Source organism: Rutilus rutilus (genome assembly GCF_951802725.1).
Source record: "Rutilus rutilus genome assembly, chromosome: 7".
Lineage (NCBI taxonomy): Eukaryota > Metazoa > Chordata > Actinopteri > Cypriniformes > Leuciscidae > Rutilus > Rutilus rutilus.
The window spans coordinates 25,344,082-25,362,785 of record NC_140221.1 but is presented as its reverse complement, the minus strand read 5'-3'; the positions used below and the strand labels follow the sequence as shown (position 1 = coordinate 25,362,785).

At 39.4% G+C, this 18,704-nt stretch overlaps 1 protein-coding gene across 3 annotated transcripts in view; it reads right to left on the bottom strand.

Moving 5' to 3' along the window:
- lrch2 (leucine-rich repeats and calponin homology (CH) domain containing 2) overlaps positions 1 to 18,704 on the bottom strand; it is a 101,428-nt gene that overhangs the window by 57,721 nt on the left and 25,003 nt on the right. For all 3 annotated transcript variants that reach the window (XM_084414351.1, XM_084414350.1, XM_084414349.1), the window contains exons 5-9: positions 18,491 to 18,627; positions 5,733 to 5,863; positions 4,092 to 4,179; positions 2,678 to 2,774; positions 151 to 251 (exon numbers count right to left, since the gene is read on the bottom strand). In XM_084414351.1, the coding sequence (XP_084270477.1) occupies positions 151 to 251; positions 2,678 to 2,774; positions 4,092 to 4,179; positions 5,733 to 5,863; positions 18,491 to 18,627 (554 nt within the window). The remainder of the gene's footprint in view (positions 1 to 150; positions 252 to 2,677; positions 2,775 to 4,091; positions 4,180 to 5,732; positions 5,864 to 18,490; positions 18,628 to 18,704) is intronic.

The window sequence follows — 18,704 nt, the reverse complement described above, 5'->3', positions numbered from 1 at the left end:
ATGAGAGAGGGGAAGCTCTTTTACATTGTGTGGTGCACTAAGTGTGTTTATGTACACATGTGCATGCTTGTGGTGTCTTTGCCTGACAGATTAGGATTTTAAAAAGCAAGTAAAGACAGAGTATGGATCTGTGTGAATGTTCATGCATACCTTTATACACGACACATAGGGTGCATTGTGCTGTAGATCTCCCTCAGACAGAGTGGCCTCTTCATCTGGATTTGGGTCAATAAAGTCATATGGGTCCTGATCTGCAAATAATTGACATGAGAACACTAAGGTGAGACACTTTCATTCCTGTAAAATTATACTGTAATTGCTAACTACATACCAGCAATATGATATGCTACTTCTCACAAACACCAAGAGGCTTTATTATTTATTTATTTTTGTGAGGTTTCTAGGTATCAGTATATCATGACTGTAAAATATGAAGTGGTGTCAATCAAAAGTCAACAAACAGAAAATCTGTTTTATCTTTTCAATGCACAATAGAATAAGTTAGTTCTGGTATGCAATGCAACAGCTAGTTCATTATGTTATGTATTCTAGGGAATAGGATTTGCATATTAGTATGTCATGACTGTAATCATAAGTAGTGGTGACAATCAAAAGTGAACGAACAACATTATTACAGAAATACATGATATGTCAAGCCTTTCTGAATAAAGAAGTGAATTTGCGGCTATAGGTTCTAGTTTCTAATTCAGTTGGTTTAGCAGCAAAACAACAACAACACTTTTTTTTTCTTTTTTTTTTTACACAAAAACCTTACCTCATAAATATGCATTTTGAAATATGCAATTAAAATTAGATTTTTTAAAATCACTTTTGGTGTGTGATTTGGTCTGTAACACAAATCACACACAAAGTGCTGTAGTATCTACACCGGAGTCTGAACTCACTCGCTTTTAGGGATGAACTGATTTTGAAATTGTGTCTGACATGTACACTACTGTTCAAACATTTGTGGTCAGTAAGATTTTCTATTGTTTTTTAAAGGGGACCTATTATGCAAAATTCACTTTTGCATGCTGTTTGGACATAAATGTGTGTTGGCAGTGTGTGTACACAACCACCCAATAGTGATAAAAATCCACTCACTCCTTTTTTATTAATCCCCATAAATCATAAGTAGTGTCTCCCAACGACCTGTTTTCAGAATGCGGCTTTAGTGACGTCACTAAAGCCACAGGCCCCGCCCACGAGTGTTGACAGACACTGCCGTTCTAACATAGACCCGCCCTGATCGAGTTCACAGCGAGTTGTACTGACGAGAATGTCTCCCAAGCGTTGTAGGTGTTGTGTGGCTGGATGTATTAATCCACATAGCTCTCTCTCTATTTACTTCCGAAATCTGAGGCAGCCGCTGAAGACGAAGTGGAATTATTTTGTTTTCAAAGAAAATGCTCCCTCAACTCTACCGAAATTCGTTTATGTAATGTTACTTACGCACTTCTTATACTGTGTTTACTCAGCTCTTACGGTGATTTTCTGGAGTAAAACTGACGCTTCATCTTTTGTGTGATGTACAATAAACTTTATTAAACTCATCAGTATATTTCTGATCATCAGTCGGACCTGGTCCGAAACAGCAGACTTGTTGTAGGCTATTAATAGCGGATAAATACAAGCAGATGACAAATACGTTATAGCCGTAATTAAACTAAACAATACCTGTTCCATCTCCATACAACACTCTGACTCTGTAGGCATTATTGTCCGACTCCGGGTCGAAATGAACACCGTTACTGAGAGTTTCTGATATTATCATCATTCCGTGAGATGAAATTGTCCTGAGACTGAGCGCGAGCTCATGAAGCTCCGCCCCCTGTGCCGTGCAGCAGCTGCTTATTTGCATTTAAAGGGCACACACTAAAACAGCGCGTTTTTCTGAGCACCAAAAAGTGACAAATTCAACATGCTGTAAAAGATTATCTGTTGGGTATTTTGAGCTAAAACTTCACATACACACTCTGGGGACATCAGAGACTTATTTTACATCTTGTGAAAAGGGGCATAATAGGTCCCCTTTAAAGAAGTCTCTAATGCTCACCAATGTTCCTTTCATTTGATCAAACTGAAATAATACTGCAATTTAAAGTAACTAAAGTAACGTTAAATATATTATAAAATATACTGTTTGAATATATTTAAAAAAATAATTTATTCCTGTGCTGGCAAAGCTGGATTTCCAGCATCATTACTTCAGTCTTCAGTGTCACATGATCCTTCAGAAATATGATATGTCGATTTGCTGCTCAAGAAACATTTCTTATTATTGATTATTAACTTTAATGCTGAATAAAATTTAAACGAACAGTGTTATTAAACTATTTAATATATTTCTAAAAGCTTAACTTTAAGTAAGCATTAAATTATGACAACTCTTGGAATAGTTTAGCATGGTAATGGATATACCAATGTTAATGTATTTGGTCTTAGCGACGATAATCAGAGGAAGAATACTGTCTCTTCTCTTGGCATCATTACTATGGTATCTGATGGTACAAACAAATCCAAGTTTATTTCAAAGTGACAAAGCAGACAGCAGACCTGAGTATCTAATGTCATGACACAATACACATAATGCTGGATTGATAACTATCAAAGAAATAAACAAATACACAATGTGAATAATAACCTATGGCTAAAATTACTAATGCTGAAAGCACACCTTTGTTTGAGTCCAGCTTTGTGAGAAGTATATGTGGGTCATTCCGTGCGGTCTCAGACACTTGAGAGTGGAGACTCATGGTATCATCATCGGATGGCTGGGGAATGACAGACAGAACAGGAGTGAGAGAAAAGACAATAGAAGGGAAATAACATCTTTTTCTTTTTTTTGCCTCTGGCAAACTGTACAAGAGATTTACCAAAGTCCCTTTATACGAGTGAAGTGTTTTGTTTATTCTATAGTCTTTGTATACTCAGTAATTGCTACTTGTTTTAGATTGTCTTTCTTGAACATCCTTTCTTGAACAAGTTCCACAGGTGTGCACAGCCCCCCTAATTATGAGCTTAACTCACCCCACCTCAGGCCCTGTCTGCCCCTGGTATTAAGATGTGTTTTGGTCGATCAGATTACAAGTAGACGAATGAGACACATTCCCGTTTACACCTGGTATTTAAATCTGTCTCTTTTGTCTACTATCAACCACTTCTGTCCTGATTTCTTCAAGGGAGGGGTCTATGACCCTCACATGGGTTAATGAGCTGATGAGTTGAATCAGGTGTGTTTGATTAGGGAGACAAAGAAAACGTGCAGTGTTGGGTGCCTTCAGGACAGGTTTGGGAACCACTGGTCTAGGGGTCAATTGCATATGTTTGGGTTTTTGCGCAATTTACATATGAACGTGCCTGGAGACGCCAGGAATGGTGAGAGAACATTGTGCTAGTACGGTATTGCGTCTTTAAACCTAACTTGTGTCTTCAGCCAACAAATTTAAATCCCGTCTGGCTAGCACGCTTCCGTTAATGTTTACGCATTAGGTCAGTAGGCGGAGAACAGGCGGCCTTTTGTTGCTGTTCGAACACATTCGACCACATGAGCATTTACTAATTCAATTCAAATTTATTTGTATAGCACTTTTCACAATACAAATTGTTTCAAAGCAGCTTTTCAAAGTCCACATTACAATTTAGAGTGATCTGTTATCAGAGGTAATTGTCTAAGTAATGTATTTCAGAAATGTACATATACAAAATCGCAGTTAGCTAAAAATGTATTAATTTAAACAACGTAATAATTTAAGGCCGAAACAATGAGCTCATTGAATTAATGAATACACTAAGAAATCAATCCGGTCTAATACATTTTCGACTACCTCTGGAAGTGATCAGAAATGGACAAGCTCAAAACGTTTTAGACCCCCTTTACACCTGTATTTAGAGTTGTACACTTGTGATCCGATCGACCAAACCTCATCCTAATACCAGGTGTAAACTGGGCCTCAGTGTCTACTGTTTGGATTGTCAGGCAGAATTAATTCAAAACTTTTTTTCTATTATATCAAGTGAAAAAACCCAATATTTGAGCCGTTCGCAGCACTAACTATATATGTGTACAACTAATGTTTGTGTGTGTTTACCTCTGTAGTCGACAGTCTTTTGTCACCGTTGTCACTGCCAATACCGGAGTCAGGGCCATGGTTTTTACTGGGATAAAAATCTTCCATACTACACAAACAAACACATATTCATTTAAAACAACAGACAAATAGACACACAACATCATTTCCCTTCACTACACAGAGTTGGATGAGGATAAATTCAATGAAATAATAATGAAGCAATATCACACTTGAAAGATACAACACTTTTATACAATAGTCAATAGCCAATTGCGTAAATTTTATGTCCCGAAGATCCTCTTCTGTGCAAACTACTTACAGCACGGATTTTTGAGTTACCACTGATAGGTTTAAAAGATATGTACAGGCCTTCATTACGACTTAAAAGTCATCACGTTAGAACTACTGTAGCAATGATGGCTAGCAGCTAATCATTAAAAATAAATTATTGGAGAAAGAAGGAATACTAAAGCTTTGTACAGACAGATAAAAAAAAACTCTCTAATTCAGCTGATATTTTAATCTACTGAAAAGCAAATTAAAAATAAAAAGTAATATTGTTGAATAGATATTGAATATCAAATTAATATATTAATTTGAGCAACATTTTAAACACAATTTGCCAGTTACTTTGCAATTGCTCCACCAACAAAATAGTCTCAAACTAATTCAAAGCAAAACCATTGCACATTTCCGAGGAACACAGAGGGGTTTCATTCCTGAATGAATCAGCATTTCTGAACAAATCCTTTGAATGAATAATAAAATGACTCACTCACCAAAAAGTCACTTGTTTCTTATATGAATCAGTGCTTTTGAACCATTCAATGGTTTGAATTTAAACTCAATGACTGACTCTAATGTTTCTTTCCTTAATGAATCAGTGTTTAACAATTCAGTTGAGTGAACACAAAGACGGACACCTGTCGCCATGTACTGGCATGTAACCTGCAGAAAAGTCACTGTAAAATGCTTTATGTAAATCCTCAGGGCAGCAGGAAATACCTCATTAGTTACAGATATATGTAAACATGATTCATGGGGCTCTGAAAGTGCTGTTATTCATAGAACAAAGTGCCATTAACAGAGGACAAAGCTGTGGTTCAGGGCTCCGAACCATTTCAAGGAATGAAAACTAAATTTTAACAGGAACATAAACAAAAACGAAATCAAAAACGCTTATTTTAAATTAACATTAACCAGTTAATAGCGCTATTTTATCGTTCTGTTTAATATTTGAATTTAGCAGTCAAACAATCATAAATTCAAATAAAACAGCTTAAATCCATGGCTTGTTCAAAGAACCAGTTCTTGATTTACCCTTGCACTGCAAACAAGCAGAGACAGTCTCCAAAATCTGTGCAGCACTTACGATTGAGGCGGGTGGTGCTACTGTATGAGGTTTAACCGACAGTTTGAGGATCCACTAGGGTTACGAGGTTTAGTCACAAGCTTTAGTATAAAGTTCTATTCAAGGTCTGGTATAAAGTATAGGGGGGAAAAATTGTTAAAAAAATAACGTTATTAACCAGTATTTTTTCTAATAAAACTGTTTTCTGAACTGTAATGTTACAGAAGGAATGCAGAACAGAAATGTTAAAATACTGATTCTGCTCGGAGTGAACCAATTGATTTTTTTTTAAGCCCTGCTGTAGTTACCTGTCTGTTAGCTGCTGAGGTAAGCAGCGCTTTCCCAAAGAAGGCAGGTCAAGCGTGTCTGGTTTTTTATCCAGGCGACATGCCTGCAGGTTTAAATACTTAAAGATGTGGATCTTTCCCTTCAGACAGATCTGAAAGCAAAGAAGAAAATTAATCTAACATTACAAAACATCACAGAAATTACAGCCTCTGTAAAAGTGGATCAGTTGGATCAATGAAATGAATATATTAATTAATTAATTAAAATAAATAAATGCTCTTCTTTTGAAATTTCTATTTAAAGAATCCTGAAAAAAAAAAAAAAAAACCTTCACAGTGTCCGCAAAAAACTCAAAAAAAAAAAAAATCTGCAGAACAACTGTTTTCAACATTGATAATAATAAATGTTTCTTAAGCAGCAAATCAGCATATTAGAATGATTTCTGAAGGATCATGTGACACTGAAGACTGGAGTAACGATGCTGAAAATTCAGCATTGACATCACAGGAATAAATTACATTTTAAAATATATTCAAATGGAAGTTATTTTAAATTGTAACAACATTTAACGTTACTGTTTTATTGTATTTCTATCAAATAAATGCCGCCTTGGTGAGCATAAGAGACTTAATCGCACCACATACATACAAACATAACAGACAGACATTATATTTAGTTAATATTCATTCTCATGTATTCACATTAAGTCTAATGCAACAATTTATGTAAGATTGGATTTATGGGCATTTCACACGAAAATTTGTTCAGCTTGGGTTTCATAAAAAGATAATTATATAAATAACCTTTTTTTTTTTTTTACACTCTGCAGTGTTTTCAGATCTCTATGAATTCTCTATGAAATGTCATATTTCTGTGTTTTGTCCATGAGAATTTGTTTAAATTCAAATATTCTGATGCAGCCCATTATTATAATCATGAAACACATGGGGCACTGAGTTCTCTCTCTCTCTCTCTCTCTCTCTCTCTCTCTCTCTCTCTCTCTCTCTCATTTCCCAGGAAAAAAACTACACGGACCAAAGAACATTCCAAACACATCCAACATTCATTTCAGTCAAAGGAAAGAACATGCTGAGCTTCACAACTGCGTGTCTGAGCAAGACAAGCCATAGTCAGGAAAAACATGATCTTTTATTTTTTATCAACTTATCAGACAGAACAAAAAGGAAAGCATTTCTCGTAATTGTTTAAAAAAATATTTTACAGATGAAGAGGACAAAGGACCAAACCAACAGCTCGCATTTCCTAAACCGTGAAGGACAATATGCTGATGACGTGATGAGATAAAATCTGAGCATTCAGAACATAGTTCTTTGATAACGCTGTGACTAGAACAACGTAATCCTGCACATCATCACACCACACCCTCTGTGAAATTAAGCAATAAGCCCCGCGAAGCTGTGTTTTACAGTGAATTTAGAACAGCTAAGGGCCGTTGTTGGGCACAACGCGGAGCGGAAAACCCCTAGGCCCCGATCACACCTAACGTGTTTTTCAGGTTCGAAAACGCAAGGCACACAGAACTGCCCCATCACACAGAAAGAGCAGTGCGCTGCGTTTATGTTGCTAGGCAACCACTGAACCACCTGTCCCTGTCAGTCAAGTAAACGTCAAATCAGCCTTTTATTAACTTTATTTACTTTCTGTTAACATTGTGGTAGTTACGGTTCGTGAAGTCGTTAAGCTCCTGGTAACCCATGAGAGCACCTGCATATATGAAAAAAAAAACACCTAACCCTAAAAAAATTCTAACTAAAGGTGTCTCAGCTGTTTTTTGTAGTATTAAGTGTCCTTAATAACATACTAAACGTTTACCAAAGTTTGACCACTAGAAAGGTGTAATTTTCAAGATGGGCAGGAAGCCCTTAAAATGTCCTAACTCCTTCATTATTTGACCTAGCCAAGTAATCTTGGTGCCTAACTCCATGTTTTCTGGGTCTATGAATCCATTGGACTTGTCTAAATTGCACTGACATGATTACATACTTATGGAATGCATGATTTTGTGAGATTACTGTAAAGTTTTATCTTTGATTGGGGTGAACCAGAGATGTAACGATTTAGCCTTTGTCATGTAACTCCTACTCAGTACGTCTTTTTGGACACACTCTTTTTTTGCTAAAACACAGACTTGACAATCAAAGTAAAAGTTATTGCACCCAAAAGTAGCTTAAATTGGAGATGTATAACTTGATAATCTCATAAACAACTCTGAATTAGCCTGAACAGAGGCCAGTGTGTGAACCCTCTAAAATGGTCACTCATTTCAATTTGAACTAGATGTACCGCATGGCGGTACAAAATATGACCGCCGCTCAGGCCTGCACTGGCTTTCCACAAAAATAAATGACGTGGAGCAATTTGGCTGTATTGCGTGTTTATGTATGTATATACCTAAAAAAAGTAGTAGTATGTGCATGTCTGTCTGTGTGTATGTGTGTGTCTGTGTGTGTGTGTGTGTGTCTGTGCGTGTATGTATGCGTGCGTACGTGTGTACATGTGTGTGTTTGTGTGTGTGTGTCTGTGCATGTGGATTTGTATGTGTGTGTATGGGTGTGTGTCTGTGCGTGTGGATGTCAGTGTGTGTGCATGCTTGCGTTTGTTTGTATTCCTGCATGTGTGTGTGTGACAGTTAGGGTTGCCAACTTCAGAAAAGGAAAATGCGGGACAATCGTGGTTATTTATAGGAAAATGAGGGACACTCAAAATATTTGTACTGTATCACACAGTGTACGTCATTTCAATGTCTGCAGTTAAGTTTGTGTTTAAAAGGTTATCGGACATAAACACATTTGTATTGCTTAACCTATTTATGTATTTAATTCTAAAAATAATTTTAATGTCATACATGAAAAAAGTCACATTACAAACAAACCATAGTTCAAAATAACAGCATTTATCTAAAATAGAAAGCTTTTTTAACATTATACACTAGGCTTACAGTTCAAAAGTTTGGGGTTAGTAAGATTATTTTTTGGGAAAAATTGCCTACTTTTATTTAGCAAGGATGCATTACATAAATCAAAAGTGACAGTTAAGATAATGTTACAAAAGCTTTCTATGTACTTTCTAAAAGCTTTAAAACATTAATAATAATCAGAAATGTTTTTTGAGCATATTATTCCCTCAGGTAGATTACATGTTTTCTTGCGTGGCTGGATGTTAGACTCATGAACAATAATCACGTTGTTTGCATTCGCCAAAATTGATTAGCCGAAATCAAAACGTGGACAGTGAAAGGAAATTACCGTTAGTGCGAGACGAGTCCGGCTTGAAGCGGAAGCGACCAGACGGCAGAGGATGTTCGCAAATCAAACAATGATTTGTCTCAAAACAGTGATTAAAAAAAGCTGTGATTGGATGATGACAGGTGTCGGTGATCATTCTCAAGTGTCGTGGTCAGCACTGCTGCTGTTGCTGTTGTATCAGTCAGTGGTTTATCAGCTTGTCAAAAAACGGGACACGGGAGGTCACGCACGGGACAAATAAATTAGGCCCAAAATACGGGACGTCCCGCCTAATTCGGGACAGTTGGCAACCTTAGTGACAGTATCATCCTAAACCAGCAACCCTTCGCTCAACACCACCATCTACAGGCCGATGAGTGTACAGTCACTAAATGTGCACATAAATTAATTTATTTTATACCCCCCCATGGATGAAATTCTACGAAACTTAGCATACCCCCCGAGGATGTCAAGTTAATCATACACATGAAATATGGTGCAGTTCTGAACATCTCAATTGAAGATAGGGGCGATTAAAGCAGAATAATATTGCATTTTCATTTTTTATGGGAGGGGCGCAAATCACAAATGAGTGATTATGGGCTAGGTTGATGTGGGCCCTTAAGACCAACATACCATAAAAATGTCTTCATCCTCGGTGCCACGGTTCAGGTAGTTATTTAGGAAAAACTGAATTTTTTGGGTTTGGGGGGGCCCAGCGCGGGGGGGGAGTGGCCCCCGGGGACCAAACGAAATTTTTCCGTAAAAGTTTAGTGGGGCTACATGCCCACCAAATTTCATGTTCCCCGGTGTTTCGGTGTCCCTGGTATCGTTGACGAAAAATTCACGGGGGGCCCAGCGCGGGGGGGGAGTGGCCCCCGGGGACCTAACGAAATTTTTCCGTAAAAGTCTAGTGGGGCTACATGCCCACCAAATTTCATGTTCCCCCGTGTTTCGGTGTCCCTGGTATCGTTGACGAAAAATTCACGGGGGGCCCAGCGCGGGGGGGGAGTGGCCCCCGGGGACCAAACGAAATTTTTCCGTAAAAGTCTAGTGGGGCTACATGCCCACCAAATTTCATGTTCCCCGGTGTTTCGGTGTCCCTGGTATCGTTGACGAAAAATTCAGTAGATGACAAAAAAAAAAAAAAAAAAATCCTTTGACAATCCCTATATGACCGCTTTCGCTAGCTACGCTAGCGGCGGTCATAATAAGGTAATACATATGTAATGCATCCTCTATAGATGTTTTTGAGTATAAAGGTGGCATTATACTAAACCTCAGGTTTAGTAAAATTCAGGTAAACCTTCAGACTTGAACCGCGGTTTCTTCAGCCGCTACTTCCTCGTCCCAAAGAAGGATGGGGTCTGCGCCCCATTTTGGACATGCGTCGTCTGAATTTTTCCCTTTACAAAGGGAAGTTCAAGATGCTGACGTTGAAAACTATCCTGGAGCAGATTCGAACAGGGGACTGGTTCGTCACCGTGGACCTGAAGGACGCCCATTACCACATCCAGGTCATTCCACGGAAGTTACACAGGAAGTTCCTCCGGTTCGCCTTTGGGGGAAAGACATATCAGTATCGGGTCCTCCCATTTGGTCTAGCTCTGGCTCCGCGGACGTTCTCCAAGTGAATGGATGCAGCTCTGGCCCCCTTGAGGCTCCAGGGCATCCGTGTGCTTAGGGCTGTGCCAGTAAACTTGACCACCACTGAGTAGCCTAGCACCGGCGGTGGTTCGCCAAAAAAAAAAGGTTGTATGTGAATGTTGTTTTACATTAAGATTTTGACACGAGTGAAGCACAAAGCTTTGATTACAAAATAAACTAGATGTACCGCATCGCGGTACAAAATATGACCGCCGCTCAGGCCTGCACTGGCTTTCCACAAAAATAAATGACGTGGAGTAATTTGGCTGTATTGCGTGTTTATGTATATACCTAAAAAAAGTAATAGTATGTGCATGTCTGTCTGTGTGTGTGTGTGTGTGTGTGTGTGTGTGTATGTGTGTGTGTTTGTGTATGTGTGTGTCTGTGTGTGTCTGTGCGTGTATGCATGTGTGCGCGTGTGTGTTTGTGTGTGTGTGTCTGTGCATGTGGATTTGTATGTGTGTGTATGGGTGTGTGTCTGTGCGTGTGGATGTCAGTGTGTGTGCATGCTTGCGTTTGTTTGTATTCCTGCATGTGTGTGTGTGACAGTATCATCCTAAACCAGCAACCCTTCGCTCAACAGCACCATCTACAGGCCGATGAGTGTACAGTCACTAAATGTGCACATAAATGAATTTATTTTATACCCCCCCATGGATGAAATTCTACAAAACTTAGCAGAAGATACCCCCAGAGGATGTCAAGTTAATCATACACATGAAATATGGTGCAGTTCTGAACATCTCCACTGAAGATAGGGGCGATTAAAGCAGAATAATATTGCATTTTCATTTTTTATGGGAGGGGCCCCCGGGGACCAAACGAAATTTTTCCGTAGAAGTCTAGTGGGGCTACATGCCCACCAAATTTCATGTTCCCCGGTGTTTCGGTGTCCCTGGTATCGTTGACGAAAAATTTACGGGGGCCCCAGCGCAGGGGGGGGAAGTGGCCCCCGGGGACCAAACGAAATTTTTCCGTAAAAGTCTAGTAGACCAACATACCATAAAAATTTCTTCATCCTCGGTGCCACGGTTCAGGTAGTTATTTAGGAAGAACTGAATTTTTTGGGGTTTGGGGGGGCCCAGCGCGGGGGGGAGTGGCCCCCGGGGACCAAACGAAATTTTCCGTAGAAGTGTAGTGGGGCTACATGCCCACCAAATTTCATGTTCCCCGGTGCTTCGGTGTCCCTGGTATCGTTGACGAAAAATTTACGGGGGCCCCAGCGCGGGGGGGGAAGTGGCCCCCGGGGACCAAACGAAATTTTTCCGTAAAAGTCTAGTAGACCAACATACCACAAAAATTTCTTCATCCTCGGTGCCACGGTTCAGGTAGTTATTTAGGAAAAACTGCATTTTTTTGGGTTTGGGGGGCCCAGCGCGGGGGGGGGAGTGGCCCCCGGGGACCAGACGAAATTTTTCCTTAGAAGTCTAGTGGGGCTACATGCCCACCAAATTTCATGTTCCCCGGTGTTTCGGTGTCCCTGGTATCGTTGACGAAAAATTTACGGGGGCCCCAGCGCAGGGGGGGAAGTGGCCCCCGCGGACCAAACGAAATTTTTCCGTAAAAGTCTAGTAGACCAACATACCATAAAAATTTCTTCATCCTCGGTGCCACGGTTCAGGTAGTTATTTAGGAAAAACTGCATTTTTTTGGGTTTGGGGGGGCCCAGCGCGGGGGGGGAGTGGCCCCCGGGGACCAAACAAAATTTGTCCTTAGAAGTCTAGTGGGGCTACATGCCCACCAAATTTCATGTTCCCCGGTGTTTCGGTGTCCCTGGTATCGTTGACGAAAAATTTAAGGGGGCCCCAGCGCGGGGGGGGGGGGGAGTGGCCCCCGGGGACCAAACGAAATTTTTCCGTAAAAGTCTAGTAGACCAACATACCATACAAATTTCTTCATCCTCGGTGCCACGGTTCAGGTAGTTATTTAGGAAAAACTGCATTTTTTGTGGTTTGGGGGGGCCCAGCGCGGGGGGGGAGTGGCCCCCGGGGACCAAACGAAATTTTTCCTTAGAAGTCTAGTGGGGCTACATGCCCACCAAATTTCATGTTCCCCGGTGCTTCGGTGTCCCTGGTATCGTTGACGAAAAATTCAGTAAGGTGACGAAAAAATAAAAAAAAATAAAACTTTGACAATCCCTATATGACCGCTTTCGCTAGCTACGCTAGCGGCGGTCATAATAATAGGTTAGCAATTAAATGTTACATCGCAGCCATGGAAAAGTTTGAATTCATGACGAATGAGAGAGTTGTGCGTGAGCCCATGAATTTAAACTTTGTCGGCTTTGAATTCTGGTTTGCGATCTGGTCACCCGATTATCAGCGAATTTAACAATATTCCATTAGTTATTCCATATAGAAAGCTTAAATTGTCTACTTTTAAACAAAACAATTAAAAACGAAAATAAACCGACTAGCATATGCTTATGTTTTCCGTATGAAGTGTGCATTTCTCTTCACAGGCGCGTTCACTGCGAAGATGACGAGTCAGCATCGTCAACTTCAACTTTGCAGCCCGACACTGACACAGAAAACACTTTATTAATAAACAATTCAAATGTCTCCTTGCTATATTTGACACATTCATAATCAATACTTCAGCCGGTTCTTTGTGACAGCTGTTATGTTACTGGCAGCGTCACCATCTGGTTACCTCCACCATCAGGCGTCACCATCTGGTTACATGAACGCATCAGCACCAGAACATGGAGATTTTATTTTAGAGAATAATCGCACAACCTATTAGATATTCTATAATTAAATCAACTAATTGAATATTCAAAAATCGTGACTCATCCCTGCATGGAATCTCTTGTTTCTTTTCCCATATCTTCACTCGCGTCTCACCCATTTCCGAAGGGCATTATAAACGTTTCTTCCTTTGTTCGCTTTTAATTAGGCCTATTATTTTCGTATTCTTTACTGTGGTAAAGTAGAAAAATGCTGTAGGACAGATAGCCTACATTTTTACTTGTACGTCAAATTCTTTTTAACACAGTTTGTGTTTCACACGCGCGGGTGATTTTAGTTTGTCTTTCTCTGGCAGCGCAATATCAAACACAGCTTAAATGCCTTGGACCTTGTGGAAGATAAAATTCGCTCTTCATACCTTTTACAAGTAGAAAACATGAAGATATCAGAAAAGAGATCGATGGTCTCTTTCCTGCTCGTGTCCCACATCCCTCTCAAAGTGCAGAGCGGTAGGCTATATCACGCGTCTTTGTGTGGAAATATATTTTTTAATAGATTCAACTAGGGTTGCGCGATATGCTCCATTTTCATATCGTCCTATCGTCAGCCTGTGAGATCGGCGATACACGATATTATCGTGAGGGGGGCGGGGCTTACTTATTTGATTATTAACTTGCTTATTTACTCATCAATTTGCTTGTTTTATTACTTCGTTTTAAATGAGAATCTTTTTCTATTTTGCTAGCAAAGGTGGAGTGTTTATTAATAGGCTAAATCAGGTTATTTCCTGGTATAGTGAGGTAAAAAAAAAAAGATCCTAATCATTCTTGTATCTGACCATTCTTGTATATTTCAACATGTCAGCGGGAAATTTACGGACACACATTATCCTCTCATGCCGTTACAGATGCAGCATTTTGACTGTAGGCTGCTTATGCACGAGATCATGAAAACACGTTTTAATTTATTGGGTCAAGAAAGAGTCGGAGTCTGCGATATGTCCGCCTCTGTCTGGATGCACTTCACTTATGCGCACCGCACTTCAATAATCCCAAATAACGCGGGTTTTAAATGCCGGGAGAAATCAGAGGCAAAAATCTAAAAGTCGTTCGGTACTTACTTATGACTTGACTCTGATAAAGGAAAATGGGTTAATCCGTTTACATGACCACATGCATTGTCAGTTTATTCAGCATAATCGAGTTAATAACGTGCATGTAAACGCGCTCATTCCCTGAAAACGAAAGCAGAAACGGACTGCGCTTTCACTGCATTAACGGCGCGTTCTCTCAGAGACGACGGTGGATATAACGGTAGGCTATACAGCATCTTAATTTACTGGCTTAATATTTCTCTTGTGGACTTACATTATTGACAGTGAAAAAAAATAGAAGAATATATTTCTTGTTAAACAAGTTTGAAGTTGCTTGTGATTTTCACAGGCAGAGTTCCACAGATGCTTCGTGTAACCTACTAAAGACTTTATTAGGCCTAGGCGGCCTATATAATTTTATTGATATTATTATTATAATTAATATTTTGTAATTGTACTGTTTTTAGTGTTTTTACTGTCATTAAATATTTTGTTAATGTGCTATGGAAACAAAATACTGACGAACAACGATGCCGCGTCTTCATCTTGGCTCTGTATAAGAATGATGCGTCTGTTAAGCACTCTTGGCAATTTGTGAATGGATCACCTTGCAATTAAATTTCGTTGTGGGATGTAGTTTTTTTTAGTCTGTTTTAAAAATATTTTCTTTGAGGAGTCCTCATACGCGCGCGTCGGTGACGTCGCATGTGTGGTTATGTGATGTCGCAAGTGTGGTTATGTGGTGATGTCGTTATGAATTTAGGCAAGGCAAATATAATTGTAACTATACTAGCTTCATAATAATAATAATTTAATACATTAATAGGAAAACGAGCCAATTATCGTATTGATATCGTCAAAGGCATCTGCCATCGGCGATATCTCTGTCTATCGTCGATACACGATACTATCGTCTATCGGCACAACCCTAGATTCAACTTTATTATATTATTTAAGTTACCAGTATTTACTGATATTTATTTCAATGCTTTACAGGCTTTAGTGTGTTGTTTCTTTGTTTTGTTTTTATTTCAAAACAACCCCCCAACCACCCACCACCGCAGGTAGTTGGTCCATTACCACCGCGGTGGTAAAAAACTACCACCGTCACAGCCCTACGTGTGCTAAATTATCTAGACGACTGGCTCATTCTGGCTCATTCCAGAGAGTTGGTGTGTTGTCACAGGGACGTCCTTCTCCACCACCTCCGGTCTCATCGGCTCAGGTTGAATGCTCAAAAGAGTGTCTTAACTGCTTCTCAGCAGACCACTTTCCTGGGTGCCTAACTCGATTCTCTCTCGATGCCCCTGCTCGAGTTTCCAGTCTCCGTGCATGCTTGGCCCGTTTCATGCTCGGCCATCATGTAGCGGTGGGCATATGTCACAGGCCTCTGGGGCTCATGGCAGCAGCCTCTCCTGTGCTGCCCTTGGGTCTCCTTCATATGAGACCATTCCTGTGGTGGATGAAACTCAGGGGTATCCGCCATTCTCGGTCTGCCTTCCGCCTGCTGAGAGTGTCGCAAGATGGTCAAGATGGGTGTACTTTGCCGTCGCCAGGTTGTCACGACGGACGCCTCTTTGACTGGTTGGGGTGCGGTCTTCGAGGGCAGACCGGCGTGCGGTGTTTGGACGGGCGAGCTTCTCTCGTGGCGCATAAATTGCCTCAAGTTGCAAGCCACAAACGGCAGTTGTGCAGTTATACTAATGTAATGCGGTCACAGGTGTATGTTTGTTGAGTAATTTACAACGGCTTCGTACGCGGCTCAACCAATCAGAATCAAGGACTGGAACTATCCGTTTTATAACAATTTTATCGTTTGATTTACTGCCCACCAAAGCTACAGCACCATGTGTCAAGCAAGAACAACACTGGAACTTGGGTTAAGTGCATTGCTTAAGGGCACAGTGTGACGGCTGATGGGTCCCATGGATCCTTGCAGTAATCAAACTGGAAAATGAAAAGTGTGGTTTGGTTAGGGCTGTGACCAGAGCCTGCAGCTACAGTCCCGCACCCAGAGTCCCGCATTCTCAGACCCCTCGTTTTTCGAGACAGCGCCTCCTATCAAATTGGATCGGATAAACATGTGAAGAACTTATGCCGAAACGTGAGTATCGTCAATTTTATTTAGCGAATCATACTCATTCGATTTCTTTTTTAATCAAACTACTTTATAGCTCATCAATAGGCCTACACCAACATATGAATAGTCCATTTAATATTTGTAAAGATAGTCTGTAACAAAATTTGAGCCGTTAATGTATGTTTTTTCACCTTTTTTGGCCGAAAATATTTTGATAGCTAACGTTAGCCTTTAACCTTGGACTTTTTGTAGACAAGCCATTGTAAAAATTTGATTAAAATTAGTTGACATTAAAGTAGACCAATTAAATACATTAAGTGTGTTAATATCAAAGAATGTCATCATGAATTATTTAATCAGATTTACCGTTTGACCTTTTTTTTAAATTACCGGACCTTTTCTCCTAAAACTATAAATTGAATTAACGTTAATTAATGCCGGAGCAATTATTTTACTTTATATAATTTATGTAGACTACTTAAATTAGTTCTTATAAAACGTAAGTATTAAAATGAATCAATATTAATTTAACTGTGATATGAGGTTGTTGCCAGCCATTTACAACTCATATAATTGCCTAATAATCAAATTTACTATGCCTTCACTATGTATTAACAATATTTTTGACAATGGCATTCGTCTTTTATTTTAGTGAAGTCGAGGAATTTGACAGAGCGTTTGCAAAAAGAATGAAAAAAGAAGGAACATTCGCCTGCCAGAAAGTAATTATTTTACCTTATGCATTTACAATACATTTATTCATTTAGCAGACGCATTTATCCAAAGCGACTTATAAATGAGGAGGTTTTTTTTAATGCAATTGAAGACGAAAAGTAAAGTCACTAACACAATTCTTTCTTCCTTTTTTCTTTGCTTTGTCCTGTTTACAGCAAGATGATGTTTAGGTGATCGTTAAATAAAGTACAGAATTGTTTATTATTGCTGTTTTGTCTATTCTTTTTTGAGTTTTGCTTTGCATTAAAAATATCAAAAAACAGGTTTTGTAATGTTAGCATGGTATAATGTTAATTGGACCATCACAAGGTTGAACTGAAAGAAAATTTGGAATTTGAATAAAAAAAAAACATTGTAGCAATATAATACCACATAATATTTTTCAGAAGACAGTTCATTCTGTAAGTATCCCTTCCATCAGTAATTTTCTTTCAATTACACCCACGCTCAAAAAATAACTACTGGGTAATTTGTTAGTCAGAGAACACAATGAGTTTTTTGGCACATGCATTAAGCAGGGAACGCAAATATTTATTTGGTGTTATACGATCTTCTGAACAGCAGGAGGCGCTGTCTCGAAAAACGAGGGGTCTGAGAATGCGGGACTGTAGCTGCAGCAGGCTCCGAGTCTGCAGCTTCATAATATTGGTGACGATGGCAGTTACCACCGCGATGGTAAAAAGGCCAAGCACCACAGCACAGGTTCGCTGTGTTTTTGGGGGGAGGGGGGTTGAGTGGTTGAGTAGCCCATTTATTTACGCAAATAATACACAATGCAGAAATTATCCTTGAAATGTGATTCAAACTTTCGAAGTTCACTAAAATTTAAATGCTACAAAGTCCTTGAACATCGAAGACAATACATTTTGGAACCAAACCAAGTTTAATTATATTTCTCCACAAAGATAAATGTGTCACATGATCCCTCAGAAATCATTCTAATATGCTGATTTGCTGCTCAAGAACTTTTCTTATTATTATCAATGTTGAAAACAGTTAGGAAAATTGTGGACTCTGTAATAGTTTTTTTTTTTCAGGACTTTTTATTTTATTTTTTGAGGGGGTATTCCTATGTGGTACCCTAAGTAAGATTAGAGAGAAAAAAATGTATACCATCATTATTGCATCAATATGCTTGATATTTTATGTATTTTGCAATGTCAGCCACTGGATGGCGCCAACAGAAAAGAAATTACCAACAGACAGGAACAACAATCAAGCAAGTCTTCAGCTTCAGCGCCACACATGTGAAGAGACACACAGTAACAGAGGAGTACTACTGAAATACCTGGGCGGGAGGAGACTGCATGGGGTTGTTGTCAAGAACGATGTGCTGTAACTGCTTAAGTTTGCGGTAAGATATGGGAATCTCAGTGATCTTATTACAAGAGAAATCCAACCTGATCAACGGCAGATGAGACAATTCTGTGAGAAAGAGAGTAAAGGAGAAAGAAAGGGGAAAACTAAAGATATAATGAGAAATTCTTTCCTATCTCAAAGTA